General features: G+C 42.0%; 1 protein-coding gene across 2 annotated transcripts in view; it reads left to right on the forward strand.

The window, feature by feature from the left end:
* The window catches only part of LOC146258732 (chemokine-like protein TAFA-5), a 65,238-nt gene that overhangs the window by 34,104 nt on the left and 6,356 nt on the right, over positions 1-24,778 (forward strand). For both annotated transcript variants that reach the window (XM_084672302.1, XM_084672303.1), the window contains exons 2-3: positions 5,344-5,493; positions 21,156-21,283. In XM_084672302.1, the coding sequence (XP_084528428.1) occupies positions 5,344-5,493; positions 21,156-21,283 (278 nt within the window). The remainder of the gene's footprint in view (positions 1-5,343; positions 5,494-21,155; positions 21,284-24,778) is intronic.

Raw genomic sequence — 24,778 nt, forward strand, 5'->3', positions numbered from 1 at the left:
TATGGCCTATACGCACTCAGAACGAGTAGGTTCTTGCTTTGTTTAAGGAGAAGGGTTACCCTGGGTTCAAGGGGGAGGGGGTTGTACTGGTAAATTAAGCCACATCTTATGGTCACTGCAATGTAAGGGCTTCTACCCTTTCATTTTAGTTGGATCAGATGCTTGATTGTTGACCAGCTCAACTTATCATTGTCTTAATATTGACTTTCGCAGATCCTATGACTTTTATACCATGTCATGAAAACTTAATCTGACAGCGTTTTTCCTTTTGCAGCTTTAGCCTCACCAACAAAATGGCGGGGTCAGGCTTTAATCAGATATCAGAAACAACTGAGACGCCATCTCAAGTTTCTCAAGAGCTACATAAACAAGTACACAGCTATTTGGGATATTTCAGTATTCTGCTTTTGAGCTGAGACATTAAAGCATAATTTTTCCCATTCAATAATGTGCAGTAGCCCAAATAGGTTAGGATAACTGTCATAAGAAACCCGAATAAAATACATGGAATTAGCTGCTGCAGTATTAGAGATTATGATCAGGCATGTCACTTATCTAATGTCTTACTGTTTTCACGACTGGTACTGTAGTTATGGATACTGAGATAATGTATGTAAAAACTGTTAAGAGACTGTTACCAGTTGCTTCTCTCTGAAGGGAAGGAGAAAGGAGAACTCCATGAAATGGAATGCTACTGTGCCGTCATAATACATTGTGAAGTGTCTTTTAATATCATATTTCTTTTGGAAAACCCACCTTTGATAACAAGATAAGTTCATGTAGTTTGATACAAAATAAAATCAACAACATTGGTTAAAATTTGAAACAGATGAATGTAATTAGAGCCTTAAGATAAAGTTAATGCGTGTTCCATTGCCGGCATTCATAAAAAAGTCTTAATAAAACAGTAGATGCAGGTGTTCTAAGATGCATTGACCAAACACACTGGCAAGGCCATTAAGACTGCAGGACAGAAAACAAGAACAAAAAACTTTTGAGGCTTACATGAGAAGAAGTGAGTGAGACGAGAGCGAGAGAATCAAATCACCTCTTGAAAATCTTCCAATAATCACTGAAGCGCTTGAGCAAGTCAGCTGCCTGAAATAGATTGGATTGAAAGTACTTTCAGTTTTATGATGAGAACGGTTGCAACAAGGGGTCGTCTGGAGAATGTTCTAGACTTTCTTTGGTAGTTCTGGCTGAGATGTAATATTTCTTCACCGTTGTAAAATATTGGCTGAAGTATAACGCATCATAAACAGCTCAGATTCGGGAAGAGGCAAACTAAGATTGGTATTCTGGATGAGCACCAATGACCACCAACAGGAAGTTTTATCTGTTGGGATCCAGGATTTATTGCTGTATTACTTTGTTTATGACATTATGCAGCACTGTGGGTACAGGTGCATGAAACAGACTAACACCCAATAGGCCGGGCTTATCATTGAACTTGTGAAAATTAGACAAAATATGCTAGAATAACACAAAACAAAAAAAAAAAAACATGGAAAACAGTAGAAGACTTCTTACCAACATGCATGTGAAGTGAAGTGGTTGTATGATAGGAACTGAACAACAATTGAAGAGACTTCACAGAAGCCAGACGAGGCTCATCAGAAGTGTCATTTCTTAAGCCCTGGAATTACAAATCGCACACCACAAAACCTTTAAGGTGCTTGTAAAGAGATGAAGCAGACATGGTTATTCACTCTGCAGAATACAGCGTTGGAACCTTTTTCTCTTTGCATGTGCTTAGGGTACTATTAGCGTATATCTGTGCATTGTGAACTTAATTCAAGTATGTTCTAATCAAGGAAGGCTGAACATAAACTATAGGCATCTACTAATAATTATTTCCTCAGCTGTTCATTAATAGTTAACATGTTTCAGCTTTCAGAAATTAATGCTAAAAACCTGTCTTTCTTACCATCTTGTTACTAACTTAACTCTTGAGTTAGAACCTCAAAATTGGGAAAGTACATTTAGTCATTTAGCAGACGTTCTTATCCAAAGCGACTTACAGTAAGTACAGGGACATTCCCCCCGAGGCAAGTAGGGTGAAGTGCCTTGCCCAATGACACAACGTCATTTGGCACAGCTGCGAAATGATCCGGCAGCCTTCTGACTACTAGCCCGACTCCCTCACCGCTCAGCCATCTGACTCCCCTGACTCCCCCCCCCCCCAATAGGTCATGCTCATTGGTCAAAAACGTAACCGCTAACCGCTTTCTAAGCAGAGGGAATCCTCTCAGATGCAAGCCTCCTGCAAAACGAATAGATAGAGAGCCTGCTTTGAAACACATTGTTATTTTGTTGCCGAGGGCTCTATTTCGTCAGGCAAAAATAGGAGCCCACGCACCATAAAACAACATTTCCACAGACAGGTTACAGCATTTCTGTAGGCTACTGTACTTTTCGGTTTCGGTCTGGGAATCAATCCAAATGAGTGTGAAATTCAAGAAGAGCAGGGAACGCACATAAACGGAGAAGAAACACTCGACAGAGATGTCAATAATCATATTGATTACTTTAGCACAGTAGCGACCTCTAATCCGTCTCTATCTCAAGCTTTGATGGAACGTTTATTTCGCCCCAACTAAAGCCGTCTCCACATACGTCTCAATCTACTCATCATTAATGTGACATCTCAATTTTACGGTGGCATAATATATATTTATGGTTAGACTCTGGGCTTTTCTGCTACCCCCATATATTACCTATCTGCTACCCCCATATATTACATATAGTACGGGTATACCCTTAAATCAGCAGAAAGATATGAGGAATGCAAACGTTTACATATGATCATCATATGATGTCATCTGACATCTGGCATTAACGCTGTATAACTCGAGACATCTCAATATGACATCTCAATGTGCCTCGTGCATTAATTGTATATGGCGAGATATAGTTGTATATGTAGGATATAGTTATCCCTTCTCAGTGTGAGAAATAGTTGAAATGTGTGAGAAATACAAGGTGTTGCATGAGAAATGGCTGGAATATGTGAAACAGAGAATGTGTGATACTTCAGAGCCCTGGTCATCAGGGTTTCTTGCTCTTCTGTGTGGACCAACGTCAAAGAACGCAAGATGCTAACGTGGAAACGGTCATGCCTTAGGCATGAATGATGGAGATTTGGTCTAATGTTCCTTTTAGGTAGCGAGTAACGTAGGCTACATGTGGATCGCATATCGTGCTGCATGTCTAACATTGCGTAGCAAGGTTGAAATGGATTGTGTAACCTCCTGTCTTTCCCGTGGAGTGCCCTGAGGCATGTAGCCACCGTAGCGCTAACAAACATAGTGGCCCATTGGTCTATTGTCAGTCTATTATAATAGCAGTGAAATGAGACAGAGATTCTTTCAAATGTCATCACCTTAAGTTATTATATTTTTTTATGTAATGACATCACAGTAACAGTTTTGTATGGGATAATGGGCTTGGAATAGTCAAGTGTTAAATTGCAGGCTACTTATCAGCTGCTTCTGTTTAACACAAAGTAATTAGCCAACAGTCTTGTTGTAAGGGAGTTGTACCGAACACATCCTTACATTGTAACAAGTTTCGACTGAGCTGCAAACATTAGTATCCTGAACTCAGAAACGCAAGAGTGGCTGGAAGCCAAACCAATTAAAGGCCTTGTTAGTAATTTCAAGAATATGAGATATGTGTCTGTGCATGCAAGTGCGTGTAACCTCCAAAGCAAGGCCAGGAGAGAGATGGTGTTTAGAAGGAGTAGGATGAAAAGTATGTGTAGGATGGAGAAACCTGTTCCACATTCTGTTCCTGCTGCGAGAGATTGGCCATCATATATCTACAGTATGTGAACACAGTCAACATCTCAAAAGATTTGCATTGGAATGTAAGTGGTTTCCTGGAAATGTTATGAGCTTATTGTGTGTGTGTGTGTGTGTGTGTGTGTTAGGGAGAGAGAGATAAAGAGAGTAAGAGAGAGTGAGAGAGAGAGTTTGTGTGTAGGTCTTTCATAAGGTCTTTCTGGGGGACTGAACAAATAGCTTATACGACAATATCAGAATCTAAACAAGTAGTGTTTCCATATTTGATGCAGAAACTGGGAACATGGCAAATGTGCTGTGTTTGTTACCAGAGCTCCTCTGCTGTACAGTAGCAGGGTCTTTTACATGTTGTATGCAGATTCATTAAAACCCCTAAGGCCACATCAAAGACTTGAGTCTCCCTTCGGATTTATAGGGGATAAGTCAGTAGGTATTATTTTAATGAGGAGTCTCAGGCTCACACACACACACAAACACACATATTTCGTGAGACCTGTTTTCAAAACATGGCACCAGAAACCACGCATCATAAATGCACCAGCACTCACAGAGAACGCAGATCCACGTAGCTTTCTTTGCAATCCCTTTGTGAATTCCTTGCATCTTAAAAACAGAAGTACAAGAGTGGCACCAGGGAGAAGACTTGTTGTGTCTCGTGATCCCTGGTCACACCGGGCGGGCACCCTGTGACTAGGGACATGAACACTGCTTTATCATCACTGTCCTGACAGAGCACCATTACTTCAGATGTATCCCCGTAGTAAACTTAATTAACTCTCCCAGAACCTCTGCACTGTGACTTGGGGCCAGATTAAATCACTGTATGTGTGTGTGTGTGTGTGTGTGTGTGTGTGTGCGTGCGTGTGTGTGTGTGTATGCGTGTGTGTGAGAGAGAGAGATAGAGAGAGAGATAGAGAGAGAGAGAGAGAGAGAGAGAGAGAGAGAGAGAGAGGGGGGGGATGAGGAAAAGAGATAGATAAAAGAATGGAATGAGAGTCAAGGAAAGGCCTGAAAAGAGAGAAAAATTGTAATAGAGAGGAATGGAAAGAGAATGTGAGAGAGCAAGGGAGCAAGAGAGAGATGGAGAGTGTGTGTGTGTGTCACAGATTAAAAATGCTGGCCATGATAGACCACTTCCTCCCTGTGGAGAAGGCCCAGGGCTACTTCACTCAAACAGGTTAATCTACAATCAGGTGACGGGTCAAAAGGTTCTGAGGATTTAGATACATCTACAGACTGTCCAGGCCCCAGATACAACAGCGTTCAATCCCAAGCAGTGCCAAAGAAAAATAAGACAAATTGCACTGTTTAACACACTGTTTCACAGTTATGTACTGTAGGTTTCACCAGGGTTTATTTAAAACAAAAAACATGAAATAATCTGAGCTAGATCCGTTGATCATCATCTCCGCAATGCCTAAACGAGCGCAATTTCCCCTCTCTAATTCCACCTCAGCCAAGTGGCACGTCAGCTTCCTTTGCCATCTCCACCTCGTTATCTCGGTCTGACATCACTCCTCCTTCCTCTTTCCGCCTGTAGGTCAGCTGGCTGCAGGAACGTGCGAGATCGTCACTCTGGACCGCGACAGCAGTCAGCCACGGAGGACCATTGCGCGACAGACGGCGAGGTGTGCCTGCAAGAAGGGCCAGATTGCCGGAACCACGAGAGCCAGACCAGCCTGTGTGGACGGTAAGTGCCAAGATAGCCCCCCTCCCCTCTCTGCTTTTGGTGGCTGCATAGGTGTACTAACTGAGAAAGAGAGAGAGGCAGATAGAGAGCTTGAGGAGAGGATGGCGGAGAGAGACTCCTAAGCTCTTCTCTCTCTTCGGGGACACCCGTCTCTGCATCCTCCTGAGCCTGTTCTGATCTCATCCCGATTACTCCCGGTTATCTCTGTTATGTTGATTAAAGGGATCTCGTGTGGGAACCGAATGTTACGTTGTGTTTCATCACCTGCTCTCTGGGGACCTGCAGAGACCTCGGAGAGTCTGCAACAGGCAACAGAGAATTGTCTTATTCTCCTGGTGGGGGGGCGTGTGTATTGCGTTTGTGTGATTGTCGTGTTGATATGGTGTGTTTGGACACTTTTAATCTTGGCTTCCTCAGCATGCAACCATCACAAAGGCTCCACTGATAAAAGCAGAAGTGAATCAAAAGTTTCCAACCTCCAGTAAGGTTCGGTTTTGTCTGGGAGGAGGAAGTGCTCCATCTTTGCTCCTCTCTGATGTTTTCCGATTCCTGGCACAAAAGACGCTATTTTAGACCGTTAGAACTTTGCTTCGGCATTGTGTTGAATGTCGTTGATTGCCATGACCTGTCTGTCAGAGCTCAGAAGTTCCCAACTTTCCCTCAGACACTACTTTCGTTACATTTGCTACCCTGAGACGCAATAACATGACAGGATGGCTTGTAGGTATCGGAGCTTGCAGAATGATGCTGTTCCTACATACTGGTGACCTTTACTCACCTAGCGTGTGTCGCATCTTGAAGGCTTGGCATTTATGTCAGGTCATATCTTCGCTAGATACTCTCCTTCTTTTGTCATTCAGTCCATAAATAAAACACAGCCAGCCTCTGAGCAGTATTGCAGTCTATCTGGTTGGAATGACAAGTTCAATTTCAATCATTTTGGAATACTCTCGTTCTCGAAATCTTCTAAGGATTCAATTTAAGGTGTTCCTGGTGTTATTATTGCATTCTTCACCTAACTCAACTTCCCTTGTCCTGTACGCTGATGTCTTATCTTCCTAGGAGGTCACAAGTGTAGCAGGATAATCCATATATCCTAAATCCATATATCTATCACAAATACATTTCCTTGCATTAGCCAAACTGCAACCACACTGTGAGAAATCAGTCAAACTTTGGTTGTCATCGTCTTTGTCTTGTCGGAGTTTAGATAATATCCACAAAGACACAATCAAAATGGGGATTGCGTTTGTGCTTTTGTGGAAATGTTTCTGTGTAAAGATTGCACCTGTGACTTTGATCTCTTTTCAAGACCCTCAAGGCCCGTATTAATCACACAAGGAACAGCTGTCTTTTGCCATCTCACATTTTCCTCAAAGAGACAACGGATGGACGGAAAAATAAATCTCACAGCTCCTACAGTGTGAAAGAAACTTACACGTAATCAATGAGGAAATTCAGTTTGCAAACATTGTCGTGTCTGATGTTGCTTGATTACAGGCAACTTGTGTCTAGTTTAGGCATCTGGAATGTCTGGCTTTCCCTGATGTAACTACTTCAATTAGAGAGAGAATATTTAGAAATTGGAAAAAAAACACATCATGTTTTCTTTTTTTTGGTGAGACCTGTAAGTTCACCACCTGCTAGATCACTGTATTATGAGACAGAACACTCTGTTTTCATGAAACTCTTACTGGAGGACACAAGATAACCATGCTGTGACATTGCTGATGATTCATTCCAAGTGATTGCAGATGTCTCTCAGAGGGCAGAGTGGTTTATGCTAAGTTGTAATTTCTACGGTTTTATATCTATCCTCATGACTATTTTTATTCCCCAAGAGAACAATATCACTGACAGGACAATATCATTTTTCAGTATACTTGAATAGCATTTTCCAGCCAGTTGTAGAATGTCCCTTATGGAGGTATAGAGGACCATTAACCTGTCTGAAAGCCAAGTCTAAGGATATTCTGACTGGAATCATCTGAAGCTCTTAACAGTAAACCATAAACACTGTTTTTTTTCACTGCCTGCTATTATACAATATAATTGACAAATACTGTCCTTGGTGTCGTTTATTTAATGGACTGTGCAGCCAACTGACGTTATATGTTCTAGTGACGCCAGATAAAAAGGGAGAGAGGGAGTCAAAGCGGATGCGATGGGGTTTAGAAATAGCTGTTGCCTGGGATTTGGGGCTAGGTCTCTTGGGTACATGTACATACCTGGGTTCGGAAGTAGACTCTTCCAGAAGCCAGCGCTGCGGTCTTAAACTCTCTCCTTGAAGTTGACATAGCAATTAAGTCAGGATATGTCTGCCTTGGCAACAGTCAATTTTTAAATTCTGATCTAACTAACCTTGTCTCCCTGTATCCCTTGATCATCTGCAGAATTGGTTTTGATATTTTCCTAAGAATGAATGAACTTTACTGACACAAGGTCAACATTGTAAATTGTAACTTGAAAATAATACAATGTCTGTATCCCCCAAATTACAAAAGTAAATTAAGGTTGTGAGCAAACCTAATGAATAACATATACAAATGTGTGAAATAATTGCCTTAATAATTATGTACAGATCAACAAAAACACAAAAAACAAACCTGGTTGCTACATATACAAAGAGTAATAAATTAAACCAATTTTCTTGCTGGAAATATAAAGTTATCAACCAAATGCTATGAACCACATGCCTTGCCCATGACAATATTCATCCGCATTAGTTGGTATTAGGACTAACGGATAGTCTTTGCTCAATCATCAGTCAACTCTTCATTCACACTGTAGGTCAGCCAGACTATCTAAACGTTTCTAAAATGTATAATCTAGATGAGTAGGTTTGGATAAGGAGTAACAAGATTAGGAAAGACTGGAGAAGATGAATACCTGGAGCCTCGAGTAACTGGTGATACTGGGCAGAGTTATTTTGGAGAAAGAATCAATCATCCACCTGACAAGCTGAAATGGAACCTCCCTAGAAGAGGTAGTAGACTGCTGGGCAGCTGAATGGAGACCCTGCAGCTGAACAATTCTTTCTGAAGAAGCATCACTGGTCATTGCAGAGCCTACAGTAGATGAGTTCCAAAATCCAGGAAGTGGTTTTCTCCATCGAGCTGCCTTGCTAGACTGGAAAACGGTCTGTTCTTCCTCGAACACAACGTCACCTATCACGAGTGCTAAATTTCGAAACAGCAAAACGTAATCACTTGATAGGAATAGGAGCGGGGAATAGAAAAGAGAAAATGTCTCACATTACTGTAGAGTAGTAGATAGTGTACAGTTTTACCATGTGGCCTGGCTCGACCAAAATATATGTATTCATTATGGGATACCACCATCTCTCATAATGTCTTAGTATGCTTTGAATTAGCAGGTACTGGGGCACAGTAGTAACTGTTGAAGGAATTTTCTTTTTGAGGTGGTCCTTGACAAACAAACAAACAAAATTCATTGACATGGGTTCCCCAAATCAGGGATAGGCTTTGATCCTCATACATCATTTTATTGTCAAATTGTCTTTTCAATTCAGTTTATAAGGTACAGCATCTATGGGATTCTAGCTTTACCACTTGTTTTTGAAATGGTTTCAAGAATGTACTCATTCACATCTGCATCCCGCTGTACCTTGTGTAATTTCCCATCTCCATCTCTTTATTCTTCTGGATGCCTCAGGGAAAACACTTTCACACTTGCACCTCTCTTCCCGTGGAATCCACCACATTGATGAATGATGTGATTACGAAATGGTTTCCTCTTTTAAGGAACCAAGTTCTTCAAATGCAGGATGTGTCCTGTGGATTTGTGCACTGCGTCAATTAATCAGAAAACACAGTGATGAAGCATTTGCAGGTGTTCAGATTCTCTTCGTATCGTTGAGATGCAAGATGATTCACGTTCTGTAACAAATAGACCTGTAGTTAATGATTTATACCCCCGGAGAGGGGTTCTACTGCGTTAAAGAGTTGTCAGTAAAATATTTTTCTTGTTTGGCATGCCCCCATTCTAGAATAAACATGGTCTCTACTGTTTTAGCACTGTACCAGTCAGTTTTATTAATCTTTTAATCTCTTCACCAGTGATTACAGATGAATGGCTCATGCCGTCAACATCTGTTAGCAAGCATTTCTTCTGTATTTCATTAATAGAAAATATCCCCATCAAATGAATTCCCACGACTGCAATCCATTTGCTCAAATATGCATAAATGCACAAAACTGATAGCATATTTGGCTCGCAGACAAACATGTTGCGCTGTTAAGAAATGCAGTCATGTAATGCATTTGTTTTTGATAGCGCAATCAATTCAAAGGTACAGTTCAAATCACACTGGGTATAGAAGGTGAGTGCCTGCAAGACAACAGTATGGCGAAGCAAGCCAATCTCCCAGTTTCTACAGCATCTTTGAAAATTGCTGTTCGAAATGTAATAACGAAGGAATCACAGATACAGACTATGATATGGTTCTAGTACTGCAAGCAATCACAGTAGCGCATATAAGAGCTATCACTGTTGGAAAATAGATTGAGATGATAGCAGTAGCAATCAGTAACTGATAAAGGCATTACAAGTATGAGTATGCCAGTGCATCGGAATGCACTGCATCACTCCCACATGCATGCACACGGAAACACACACACACACAGGCGTATTGCTGTCATTTGTCATAGTGACATGTTTTTTCAGGTCATTTAGCAATCTTTGGCGATAATCTTCAGAAGTGCTTTGAAACATACGAGGGAGACAAGTGAGTTGTAATGACTCATTGGAACACCCAGATGAGAGCAAGGGATATGGCTGGACAAGAAGAAGGATTTGATAAGCTTATCCTTTTGTTTAACAAGAGACTGTAGGCCTTGCACCTTTCACACCATGATTATTAGATTGCACAAAAGACTCCCCCACCACACACATACACACACACACACACACACACATGCAGACACACACACTCTCTTATATTCCGAACATTTACAAAAAAATGTGGAAGAGTGTGGAAATGGAATGCTAAATTTGAAGCATGACTGTCATGTACAGGATTCTGTCAAGCTCCCAGCAATGGTGCCCCTTACTGCATCACCTCATTACTATCCAAAATACAGTGAGAAATTAGGTGAAGAGGGACAGACAGGCCGTTGTCCTTGAAAATACTGCAGATTACAGCAGTAAAACATGATGTGTTGCCTTGGTCCACTTAGTGCAGGAGGACATTTATCATTATCCCACATGATACCCATTGTGGGTCTGAGCCTTGTGAAGAAGCAACGGCATAAAGAAGTGCACATCCTTCCACTTTGTCACTCCGGGCAATTTTCATAAGAGGCTGTTCATGGGATATATTTGGTTGTGTGTGTGTGTATGTATGAGGGAAGAGACGGACCAAGGGAGGGAGGGAGGGAGGGGGGGGGGAGGGGGGAGGGAGGGAGGGAGGGAGGGAGGGAGGGAGGGAGGGAGGGAGGGAGGGAGGGAGGGAGGGAGGGAGGGAGGGAGGGAGGGAGGGAGGGAGGGAGGGAGGGAGGGAGGGAGAGAGAGAGAGAGAAAGAGAGAGAGAGAGAGAGAGAGAGAGAGAGAGAGAGAGAGAGAGAGAGTGTTTCATTACAAGCCCGTACGGCTAAAAGGAACAAGTGAAGAATGGCAAAAAGGCAAATGATTATAGATGACAACTTGGTGCAGCACTCGGATGAATGATGTGTGAGTTAATATGTAGTGGGGAGGCACAGAGGATTGTTCTCCCCCTGTGCCATGGATTCCCAGTGAGGGTTCTCAAAGAGAGTCGCTTCATCAACAAGAATCTGATGAGCTAAGAGCTGGGAACAGCCGCCAAAATGCTTCCTCGCCACACCATTATCATTATACTGATGAGCGGCTCTTCTTAGCATGAGTAATCGGCCCGACGGAGGAAACAACACAAATATTCAATCAATCATCCCAAATTTCACATTTTCTCACATTAATATGTTTTTTTTCTATTGTAACAAAGATTGTTCACGTTGATTAATGTGCAGCTTTGTAATTCTGAGCCAGCACAACAATGGGTCAGTTAATGATGGTTGAAAGTTGAGCTGCTCAACTACTTATCTAGATTTGTTGGCAGAGTGATGTGAACAACTTTCAATGATCTTCCTTCAGAGGACCCAGTTGTCCTGAACTCAGGGAAACTCCACCTAGGTTAAACCTTGTGGACCGGTGAAGTCCCGAGATATAAAAAAGAAAAGTTGCCCGTCTGAAATAGAGATATTTGTTTGTGTACACTTTCAGCCGGCGAAGCTTTCAAATTGCTTTAAATTTGTCTTGGGAACAGGGAACCAGAAGAATAATACACCTGCCAGATGAAGTCAGCTTCAGGCTGTGACAGTTTGTGCCATCTATTGTTACCCAAATGCCAATGGGGCCTTGTGGCGAGACTTTCCCCACCTCAGTGTAATAAAAGAGAGTGCTGAGAAGGATGGTTGTTTTGGCATTCGGAGCAATCAACCTTCAGGTGAGTTGGACCCCCTTCCCTCAGTTGTCTCCACTACAGTGGCAATTGATTGGCTCATTTTGTTTGGTAGAAGAAGGGAGTATTCCCCAAACCTGCTCCCTCCAATGACAAATTGACTATTGATTTGATGTTTACCATGGGCTGAAATGGTATATGAATTAGGAAATGATTACATTTGTTATCTGAAGTTTGCAAGAGTTTCACAACAGCCCCCTGAAGGGGGGAGGGAGTGCAAATAGTAATGTGACTTTTTACAGCTGAAACTTCTGGTACCCTCGATGTTGCATCGGGCAAGATGGACAATGAGCCAAATAGCCTAGCCCCCCCCCCCCCCCCCAACAAAAAAAGGTCCATGACACACATGGAAAGTGTAGTTAACTTCTAAGAGATATAAAACATAACAAAAGGCTTTTTTGAGAACCATTCAATCCTGCTGAATATATGGTAGGGAACTGAGGATGTGTTTGAGAAGCTAGTGAGGAAACTCCATTGGTTTCTGCAGCTGGTGTACTTCCTTTTAGTCTCCAAAGACTATGATGACTCTTAAAAGTCTCTGTGTTCAGTAACGTTTGCAAATGACTGAGAAGGCTGTATAATCTCTAGTCATTGTTCCATGTGACCCAGCCATGTACCACAGATTATACGTGTGTACCACAGCTGTTTCCAGAAGCACCAGGGCCATCTCCTTGAAATGTTCGGTAGCTTTGAGTAGAACAATTTTTTCAACTGTTCAGATACGCAGTTAATATACAGCTTCCCAATAACACAAGTTTATATTCAATCTCAGGCAAAGCAGATCTCAAGATGTCCTTTGAGTATTCTGAGACTGCTGCTAGCAGCTAACGTTGTTTAGAATCGATTGAGCAAGGCCCCCGGATTGTGATGGCAGAGTGTTTAGGGGAGGGACAGAGTTCAGCGTCAAACAGACTTGACTCCATTTAACTTCTTCAAAGCCAGCAGTGTTACTGCTGTAACCTTTGGTATTGATTGGAACTGATTTGTTTAAAATGTCAAGTACAACACCCGGGCAGTAAGCACCTACATATGTTAGCGTTCCCCGAGCTGTGAACTCCACAGTGAAACTGATGGTTAGCCACACTTGCTGATTCTCATGTATTTCAAGTTCAGCACAACTGTCATTGTTATACTTATTTATATTTTTGTATTGGAATTGTATTTTGTATTTTTTATTTTATTTTTACTGCAAATTAATGGAAAACTTGTCAAAGTAAAAATAACCAAGGCCATTCCAGGGGGCTGAACAAGTCTTGGAAAATGTGCTCACTTTGAGTCTATGAGACACTCCCAGTGGGCAATAACAATCCCACAAAGTATATTCAGAGACTGAAACATGCCCTGCAAACACCGGTGCAAGGTTGTGCGGCGCTTAGCCAAAGTATTTATCAAAATATATAAATAATTTCTCCACAGCAACGCAAGGCCCACTCTCATTTATCGTCTCAATAAATCCTGTCAGCAGGTCTTGGCTGCGGTCATCAGTCAGTAGCCCGTCTTAACTGGGTCAAGACCATCAAGGCTCAGGAGACTGACTTTACCTCTGTCAGTGAAACTGGTAGAACCGGGGGTTGAACCAGGGGTAGAACCGAAGGGTAGAACCCAGCTGGGATGAGGCCACTCAGTCAAGCAGGCTCATTTATAGGGACCTGCTGAATACGAAATGATCAAGACTGGCAGTGTTTTGTAGTACAGTTCATTTTAAGCTGATGCCAACCTGCTGTAATATTGATTGTATGGTAAGAGTTGCTGTTGCTTCATACAATACTATGGAACCTGTCCAAAAAGGTCCATAATATAACATATAATCCATAATGTTTTTCGCAACATACATTTTTCTAAAGTTCTGTGCGTGGTTCTGTGTTTGTGTAAAAATAAAAACTGGCTGCTCAGGAAGGAATGTATAGTGTGGGCCTCTGAGTTACCATTTCAGTAGGGGTTTACATGTTCCTGGCATGGCACCGTAGCCTCTGGGGGTCAGTTATGTATTCTGAGATTGTGGTTAGCTCCACAGCCTTAGTATTAGCTGAACAGCTGTTTAGTGAACATGCTTGCATTGAGATCAGTGCCCTGATCAAGCATTAAAACAGTACATCGGAGATATTTCATTGACTGTTTATCCCTCAAGGTTACAGTTAATGGTTTATGCACTTTTTTGTGGAGTCACATATTACTGTATTATTGCGTTGACTCCTTCCATCAAATCAAACAGTCCTCCAGTCGGGCAAGAGTGTCCTCAGTCTTACATATTACTTGAATGTTTTTATTGGGTTTCCATCTTGAATGTTTTCCTTGGGTTTCCATCTACAGCTATTCTGAAACTCCCTTTCTTTGGATTTAATAGTTTATGTTTAATTACGTTTTATTTATTTATTTAGAAATATTGTGTAATCCTAATTTGTTAGGCCTTTGGTTTTCACCTGTGATTGTATGAATGGTTGATGGAGATTGCCAGGTGCTGCTGATTGCAGTTGTATCCCATGAAAAGATCTAACCAATGAATGATTGGTCGGGGCTTACAACACTTCCTGTGCCCAACTAACAAGAGAGGGGCCTCCTAGATGTGTTCACATTGCTGTTTAGAGAAACACCTCAGCCAGACGGCACACCAGGAATCCCATTGAGAGGAGTGCATCTCGAATCAATAATGCGTGTCTATGAGCAGCGATATGCCGTGAAAGCTGGCGCTTTCAAATGTCGCTGGGTGGCTTCTGATAACACCCAATTCGAAGCACCGGCAAAAAGACACGCGGCTGAATTAATGAAAGTGTTATCAGGGGAAGCGTGTGGCGTCCGCACTTAGGGAAGGTGTCCTGGGATGATGGAGGATAGAGACGTAGCATCAGACGTTCCCGGGGAATTAGATTAAGGGGAGATGCCTCTCCACAAGAGACCACAAAGAAAAATGTCCCGTCCGCTGTCGGATTCAATACACCATCCGCCAGGAAGTAACAAGACAAAACAGGCCCTATGCATTGGACCTGTGATTACATCGCGGGAGGAAGACAGTTGGTGGCCGTGGTCCCTGCTTCCCTATCCCACCAGCCATTTTGTTCTTTGACATGTTTCATTATACCTTTGTCTTTTATAATGCGCTCCTCATGCAACCTCTGGAAAAATGTGGAGGCCATGTGGCGACGGCACAAAGGAGTCTTTTGTGTAGGTTCCACTGAAATGCATATATATATATATATATATATATATATATATATATATATATATATATATATATATATATATATGCATATATATATATTTATTTCCAATTGGCTCATTATGAAGGGAAATGGATACAAAGGCTGGCTTTATTGCGCTCCCCTGCTGAAAGCTTTAGGTACTCTGGGTTCTAGAGACTCCCTGTGCCGGTTCTCTCACCCGATTCTTGATGCGTCTCTCTCCTGCTTGTTTGCGGGCTTTTGGCTGGCAGGTCCAGGTTCAGGCGGAGTACAGGCCTTTGATGTATCGATTTGGAGAAACGTGTCACCAGGAACAGCTGCTTTCCTCTCTCACAGTCGGCGTCGCAGACGAGTGACAGCCTTTCGAAGGCGCCGAGATAGCGGCCGCCTCATTAGAGGCAGGAGTCGCCAAGCCGTCGACTTTGTAGCCATGACAGTTAATAGGAGGGCTTTTAGTTATTCTGTTTTTGTTTCACTAAAGCCCATTCTCATTTATTTGTTCTCGCTAAGACTCCAAAGAGGACAGCAGACGGCTTAAAAGACAGCATAGGAATTTCAAATACTTGTCAAAGTGAATGGATACACCATTAGCCTGGTCATTAAGTTTGATGTCTCACACAGTTGTGACATAGCTTGATTCTAACTATACTGTTGATGAGTCATTTGAGTTGCGTAAAGTCGCTGTGGAGACGTGGTCTAAAACATTGACTTATTGGAGTGTATTAGTACTCCTAAGGCTGTAGCATGATTGCCAACTGTGTTTTTGTACTGGGAGGCTGGGGAGAGAGACGACATGCATCATGGGTAGGAACGACAGCAAGTGAGCCCCCGTAGTCAAGCATTCAGCAAAGCCCATCGACGTGAGTTTGTACCCCTTCCCGTGACATCAGCATTGAAGGTAGACAGCAACACCTCACTTGGTGGCCATTCATCGCGATTAGACCCATCAGAGGAGTGGAATAATCAAATTAAAAACATGGCCGCTTACAACTAATAAGGTAGAAGGGCTTTCTCCACCCTGATCATGTGTCGCATCATGCTGAATGGGACTTTTCATTTTCCACAAAAAGCTAAGGGGGGAAAGCTAAATGGCTCGCACCAGTGGGTAGATGAAGAGAGCATTGAAGAGAGCATTGAAGAGAACATTGTTAATTGGGCGAGTGACTGGCTACGGAGGCAGAAAAGCATGGATCCACGTGTACAGTGCCACTTTCCAGGCTCCGTCCCTCAGCGATTTGTTTATTGCGTGTACGAGCTTTCGCATTTCGACCCATCATTTGAAAGCATCCGAAAGGACTGTAGACATGAAATCCGTACAAGTGACACACCATCCGAGAGATTCTTTAAACATCAACAAATGGTACTCTGACAGTTTTTTTTTTATGATATGCAATATTGAACAGTCAAGTAAAGGCAAACAATTTGACGGACACTTTGACCTTATTCAGTTGGCACTTAAACAACATCCTTTTCTTCAATTTTGCCACAAGTGAGCCACAACCTCCACGCCACACAGGGAAAATACTCGGAAGTATTTGAAGAAAGAGAGCACAAGCTCATCAGTTTCCACTGGCGGTCTAAGTTTTGATCCATGTCACTTAAGTGGGAGTCAGGCCAGGGCTGTTTTAAATATGACCTCAATGACCCGGGGTGACGACAGGCGTCAACATCCTCCTGAGCACCCCAAGCCGTGGTGTGAAATGCAGAAGCAGTGAATTAGCCTAAAAGGCTCTTTGAGTTGTCATTACTGCGAAGAGCTTAGCGCTGAATGCTAATGGTTTAGACTGAGAAGCCTGAGGCTGTGAATATGTTGCCTGTGTCTTCCAGTGCTGCAGTTCCTCCTACACCAAAGATTTTACACACTGAGAAGAAAGTAACCTATAGTATGTTAGTGTGCTAAACACAGCAATATTTTGTTTTTCAGTGTTGGTCTAGAATAGATTCAAGTTATTATTGCGTCTTATTGCCTATTATCTGTACACGTATTCTGAAGAAGAAGAAAAAACACCCAGGGGTTCCTGCATGTCATTTATCTGTCAAACTATGTCATCTATGTTTTTAATTTACATCTAAAATATATAATGTACATTTGCAGCTTACTGGATATACTACACTGTCCTAGTAGGGCCTGAACTGGAATGGTGTGTGCTGTCTGTGTTTGTGTGTGCACGATGCTTTGTGAGAGTGAGAGTGTGTGTGTTTCTGTGTGTGTGTCTTGTGTATTCCCAGGCCTGTCCTTTCATAGATTAGCAGTGTGAAGACCGTCTATTGCCAGACCCCATGGCTTCACAGTGCGTTAAGAGAAATTTATCACCCGGGCTGGCCAGCTGTTGACACCAACGTGATATGCTATTTCGCAGACATACTGCCCCACCAGTGGATGTAATGATGTTATTTCTGTCTTATCTCCGCAAGATGAACTCTTTGCATGGCGCGCGCACACACATACACACAAACATACCTACACACACACACACAGAGTAAACACAAACACACACACACACAGTGTGCGCCCACACAAACAGAGCTATGACAAACGCGCGCACACACGCATCTAGAGGTATGTTCGATGCAGGTCACTCCTGCTCCAGCCCTGTTCTGTTTTATCATTATTATTTCATAACATTGATTTTAGTGGATCCCCAACTGCCCTGCTCCATCTGTTTTCATCTGCAGCCGTCACAGCCAATGGCATTATAATGAAATAGAAAACAATGGCGTGGCATGTGGATTACAACGTTATCTCAAGGTTGTGTGAGAGAGGGAGAGAGAGAGAGACAGAGACACACAGAGAGAGAGAGAGAGAGAGAGAGAGAGAGAGAGCGAGAGGAAGAGGTCCTGGGTATGTATTTAACAATGATGGAGACCCCTCATACCCCCATCTGTCCCCCTTACTTCCGATCTGATAGTAAAGGGAGAGGATTTAATTAAGGACTATTTCTGAGGAGGAGAATGGTGTCCTGGTACACTGCACTGTTCAATAGAGAATTGGATTGATAATTGAGGCTAACAGGCTATCACAATCAAATTGCCAGTTTCCCAAATGCCAAGGGAGAACATATTGCCTTATTACACTGTCCCATAAAGAGTTTCATGTTCTTTATCTTCAACGAGTCTTGCTCTTTATCAAAAGCTGGTCTACTTCTTGCATAATGTCATTTTTGCATACATTCCTTTGCATACAAGTTACAGTTTCTTTTTGTGAACATTATAAAAGGTTGCTTGTCACTCCTTGTGACAGAACCAGATTTGTTGTCCAAGTATGTGAACACACACAAGGAATTTGTTATCCACGCATTTCAAATGGGATATTGATTACTGTCAGAGTGGAAACAATACTGTTTCTAGTAAAGTCTGTTACATTGGTAATGGTTTTCCTGTAACAACTTCTAGAAATGATGAAAATACTGTATTTTCTTACTGTTGGTAAGAGAGGGCAAGAAACAAATGTATATACACGTTTCCAAATCCTTGTCCTGTTTCTCCTTTCTGTTTCACTCAGATTGTTTCCTGAGTTTTCTATAACATTATTCAAACCATTATGTTTCTGTGTTTGCTGTTGGACCAACAATGCAATGATGTTTTGTCCATTGTGGTCCCTCTGTTAAAGGATTTTTTTTTTTTTTATCTCTTTTGTTGCAGCGTGAAACTGTAGCAACTTAATTGAGTTTGTACAATTGATGTGAAGGTAATTGAGTGTTCTTCCTTGACATCACATTCACAATGGACACAATAACATTGCCCTTGGCTTTCAGAATGTGCAGCGGTGAGCTTCTCCCTATTTCTCCATCCCTCGATGCTGTGAACGTACGTGCTTACCTTGCATAGATATTTCTGTGTTTGTTATTAGCTATTTTCCTCCTCAATTAGAATTTCCCTCTGGACCTAAATGTGCAACTCCAACTCCTCCCCAACTCTCTCTTTTCTCTCTCTCTCTCTCTCTCTCTCTCTCTCTCTCTCTCTCTCTCTCTCTCTCTCTCTCTCTCTCTCTCTCTCTCTCTCTCTCTCTCTCTCTCTCTCTCTCTCTCTCTCTCTCTCTCTCTCTCTCTCTCTCTCTCTCTCTCTCTCTCTCTCTCTCTCTCTCTCTCTCTCTCTCTCTCTCTCTCTCTCTCTCTCTCTCTCTCTCTCTCTCTCTCTCTCTCTCTCTCTCTCTCTCTCTCTCTCTCTCCTCTTTCGTTCTCTCCCTCCCTCTCTCTTTCTCTCCCCCCCTCCTCTTTCTGTCTGTCCCTCTATTTCTCTTTTCATATTCTCTCCTCTTTTCTCTCTTTTTGCTCTCACTCTCCATCTTTCTCACCTCCCCCATATTCCACCCACCCCCCAGACTCACATACACAACACTCTCTACTTCTCTCTCATTCCCTCTCCTTCTGTCTCTCTAAGGGCCAATTGGGGTGCCACCATATGCAAATTCAAGTGTGTGAATGCCCTATTTCTTTATAAATAGACGTGTGTGTATGATTAAGTGTATAAACAGGTCTACTTCAAGGGGAGAGAGCTCTTTGCTGCACCAAAACGTTCAGTCTCATAACACAGATTGCGTTATTAGTCTCTGAGAGTCTTTGTGCCATTTTTTGTTGCTTTTGTTAACTGTTGCCCTTGCCGTGTATTGTTTGCAACCCCTTGGCTTGCTAGTTAATAAGTATGGGCTTAAGGGGCCTGTTGATAAGGCCAGAATAAACACTCTTTATCAAGTGGTATTGTGGTGGGAGACTGCAGTCTCCAGTGTTGGGTGGGCGACACACTCACAAGCAAGCGCACATGCTAACATGGACACACACGCACCCTTTCACTGTGAACACACCGGGGCACTCCCAACTCACAAACGCACACACAAACATACCTTTCACTTCATTTCATCAAAGGGTAAGATTTGATAAGGTCAGGAGTCCTGCCTCTCTCTCTGTCTCTCTCACACACACACACACACACACACAGTCATCTGTGCGTAACCATGGGTTGGTTCCCTCCAGTGGGCTTAGCATTATAAAAAGCTCTGAGCTCATATGGCGGAATATACAGCAGGCTTTGACCGATTTCTAAGCTCTAAAGTGTTCACTGCTGCTTGCCAACCTCAATGATCACAGCCTCTCATGCACAACATGGCTGTCCACGATCTATGCCCTTTTTTAGCTGCTAATCCTGTCAACGCTATCTTGTGATATCTCGTCACCGATGTGATGTTTTTGGGCTGGTCATTGGTGTGCATATTCAGTAATACACAAAGTTGTCATAATTGGCCATCAGTTCGGGCACTCCTTCATATGTAGGCTAATTCATAGTGAAGCTCTGACGTGTTTTACAACGCATTTACAGTAGCATTTGTTTGAATGATTTATGACTCTAGATTGGCTTCATGTTGGTTTTAGGATGCATGAAGACTTTAAAGTTGTTTACTTGACAGTACTGCATATTATTTTAGACGTTGCTCCATCGGCAGTTTTTGCCTATTGTTTAGGACACTGAGGGTCTCTCAGTCAACACCGTCTGTTTTGTGCAGTTATCCTTTCAGGACTATGTCCTATTGTCTCAGGTGCATAACCTTGGTATGAAAATAAGTCGAGGACTTTGCAAGAAGCTAACCTTCTGAATGGTTGCATGGCAACAATAAGCTTAGTTACTCAGGAACATTAGGAACATCTTCCCAGTATTGATACCACATTTTACACTGCTAACTGTCGTACCATGGATTTTGGGGAAATCACAGTCTTAAGAATAGTTGAAAGCTTCTCCCAGTAAACTCGCAGCTCGATTGCTGTAAAGCTTACTTCAGGGGGTAGCCTGTAACCCTATCCAATATTTTGTACTTTTATATGTTACATTTTTGTTTCACTTTTTCAAGATTTTCGTTCTTATTCCAAAGTTGTACTGTACTGTAGGTTCCTTTAGAAGGAACATTTAAATAATACAACCTAACCCTTCCCTTCCCTTCCCCTATCCTCTCTCTCTCTCTCTCTCTCTCTCTCTCTCTCTCTCTCTCTCTTTCTCTCTAGCTCGCATCGTGAGGAGTAGACAGTGGTGTGAGATGATGCCTTGTTTGGAAGATGAGGGCTGTGACCTGTTGGTGAACCAGTCTGGTTGGACCTGCACACAGCCCGGGGGGCGAGTCAAGACCACCACGGTAAGCCAGAGCAGACTGTGTCAGGCCATGCAGTCGGTCATCTGTCATGAAACCGTGAAAAAAGATGTGAAGCATCAGTCATCTTAATCCATTTCCTTCTTTTAGTTTAACGCTCCATTTAAAAATACCCCCCCCCCTGCCCCTCCCCCTTATTCTTTTGCCTGCATGTCTGGGGTTTCAACTGAGTAAAACGGTTCACGTGCCCACACAATGTGGTCTTTGTAGTCCCTGCTTTGCATAATGTTATAATTATAGACTTCTCGGGTACATCGCAACATTCCTTTGTTGAGGTCTCTTGAGGCAGTAGGGAAATCAGAGCTTATGTGTCTTGATGAAATAATTGTCAACCATAAACACTTAAAGCCAGTCTCTGTCGAGCAGTGCATTTGATGAAGATCATCTTAACCACTGATTAAAGCTTGTATTTTCAATAGACCATCTCATAGTGGTAATTTGCATCAAGATCATTGACAGTCATTGCTTGCTAACAAAAAAGTTGTTTTTATACCATACAGAGTTGTCCTCATAGGACATATTTAGGTTACCCTCAAGGATAGTTTTTGATAACGTTTTGATCAGAGTTGTTCTCAGCTCTACCTTCAATTACAAACATCCCAAAATAAACACAGCTCAAGTGACCAATACAAGTGCAAGCATTGTCAATCTTTCACGATTGAATAACCTCTTGGTTAACAAGAGTAGAAAATAGCTCCATGTCTATCTGCGTTCGGCGTTACTAAGCATTCTGGTCCTTTGAGAAATCAACACCAAGACTCCACTCACTGCAGTAATGTACCTTTTCTCAATTCTTATATTATTTCCACTCAGCCAACAATTCAACAGTTTCCTTTCCTGGAGTATCGAGAGGCTGACGGGTATAGTCAAGCATACCGCAGTCCTCAGTGCTACGGTTCGCAGGGGCCGAGACAGGAAGCTTGGTGGGCTGTCAGTCAAGCCTCTGAATAATGAAACCTGCCAACCTAGGAATCACTTTGAGCGTCCAGCCATTTTCTTATGCGTATAGAAATACCCCTCGGCTGAAGCGCCCCCTCCCTGCAGCAGTCGCTTCAAATAGGGACTTGTTTTAAAGAAGGACAGCAGGCCAGGGAGCTGCTAACCTTATAAATTCTTAGTCAAAGAGCCTACCTGGCAGCATGTGAAACCCCTTTGCTGCACGTCCTCCATTTTGTGGTGCACTGTTTTAAGTATTAGACATTTGGCACTGAAGCACTACTGAAGCTAAATCTTGAAAGGTAGACTCTGCAGTGTGACAAAACTCCTCTGCAGGATATTCATTGATGTGCTCATGTACACCAATGACACAGCGGCCAGTAAGTACAAGGCAATTCTAATGTAAATACCATTTAACCATAAAACAATAAACAAAAGGTCAAAGTGTTTTTTGAAAATGTAACAACATGCATATTTTTCTTTAGAGAAGGCTTTAGGAGGGATACATGTTTAGTGACACCAAAACTGCATACGGAGCCCAAAACATAAGCCTTGCTCTGGCTGACTACACAGAAACTCAAAACCTCACAGGTTGATATCGGAATACATTTGACTGCATAATTCAGGTCCCCTTGCCCTGAAGTACAAAGAACACATTGTTGTGTAAGGATTGTGCAAGACACTGTACCGTTGTGGGAAACATGATAATTCAAAGGTGTTGCCACCCCTCAGAGGTGTGATGAGCTCACATTTAATAACTTTATTAACTTGTTTAAAAAAAAACAAGTCTAGTGTACTTTCAATTACAGGTTAATCTTTGATATAAATAAATGAAACTAAACTAAACATCATGGCCATTCTGAACGTATTTATTCGTATTATTACTTGAGTTACCACAATTCTGCAGCTCATTAAAATGAGTGTCTTAATGTACAGTTGAACTAATTTGTAGAAGAGACAGGCACAATAGCATAGCAATGACATTGCTATTCTGGTACTGTACATGCTTCTTGCACAGAATGAAGAGGGTCATTAAGTGAAAATTGGAGAACTTACAGTAAATAAAATTCTATAAAATAAATGATTACAATAAAGCAAACTAATAGAGATCTTGCTTTGTACGTAGTGTACAACCTATGAAAGCCAAACATGAGAAGTAGTACTACACCTGTCATAAAAGTTCTACTCTAGTTTTATTAGAGCCATAAAAATCCATGTAACAACTGCAGTATATTTTAAAGGCACTCTGACAATGCATAAAGTGCATTTAGGCAGATACTATGTCAATCAAAATATTCTTGATACTCTAAGCTTCACTGAAGCTCAGTGGGTAATGTGTTTTCACATTTCCAAACATTCGCTATAGTGAGCTTTACAAGCTCCCATGCACAAACCACAAATCCCATGAATATTTCCTGTATTTCCATGTTTATCTTGACCTGAGATTTAATGAACATGAGCCTCCTTTCCTTGCAAACACAGATTTGTTGCGTCTTTGTACACCCACTCCTCCCTCTCTCCAGGCTCTCTTCCATCCTATTGAATTTGCCTTGCAGCACTGCAATTATATACCCTGTCATTCATTTGCTATGTATAATGTCCAGACAGGGCTCCTTCAAACTAAATTCTTACCCCTCGCTGCTCACATATAGGGTTTTGCCCTGGGCAGCCAGTGAAAAAATATGAAATTGCTTCAAGCCTTCTTTTTTTTTTTCTTCTGGCAAATTAAACAATGGGAGTGGCACTCTGCATGCTGTTACCATTTTAAAAGAAGAGTTGAAGAGTGATTGGTGAGGGGCAGGGGAGGAATAACAAAGCATGGAAGGGAGAGAGATGGAAGGAGACAGAGAGGTAGACCAATAACAATCATCTTGGGATGCCTGCTGACATTTCTGATTTCAGTTTGATAAACTAACAATGACGGTGGACTTTGCTGCATGTAGTGCTGCAATGGTTATCATGCAGCACTATGCCCAATTCTGATGTGTCTGAAGTTTGAAAGATATTTCTTTGCCCCACGCTTTGCTGTTGTACACACCGTTGGAGGAGGAGTACAGGGGAACCATATCCCATAACACAGTATGTTTGAAGATGGAAAGAATACAAAGATATAGTTTTTTTAGATATTGTAAAATGATGAGGAAACTATCTCCAGACTTTTATATATTTGCCAATTTACTATCTGTGGTATTCACTGAAAATATAGCTCATCTAGTTCTGCTCACAAAACAAATTCCTTTATTATTTATCAAAAAGTAATTATGTTCTCACACGGACAAAACATCTCCTCATGTTTTCCAATTAATTCAAGCACAAGCATTTATAAAAAAATGACAGATAACAACAAACGTTATATTTATACCCCAAGAATCAACCATTGTAGACGAATCTTACTAGTCACATTCATTCTAGATTTTGACCACGTTTTGACTGAGAGCAGGAATGCAGTGAAGGATGATAATTACATGATAAAACTCAATGGCTATTACCTCTCTTTCTCTCTGTCCCTGTCTCTCTCTATCCCTCCCTCTCTCTCTTGCTCTC

This window comes from Hypomesus nipponensis, chromosome 14 (assembly GCF_054491055.1).
Source record: "Hypomesus nipponensis isolate SF chromosome 14, ASM5449105v1, whole genome shotgun sequence".
NCBI classification, from domain to species: Eukaryota; Metazoa; Chordata; class Actinopteri; order Osmeriformes; family Osmeridae; genus Hypomesus; species Hypomesus nipponensis.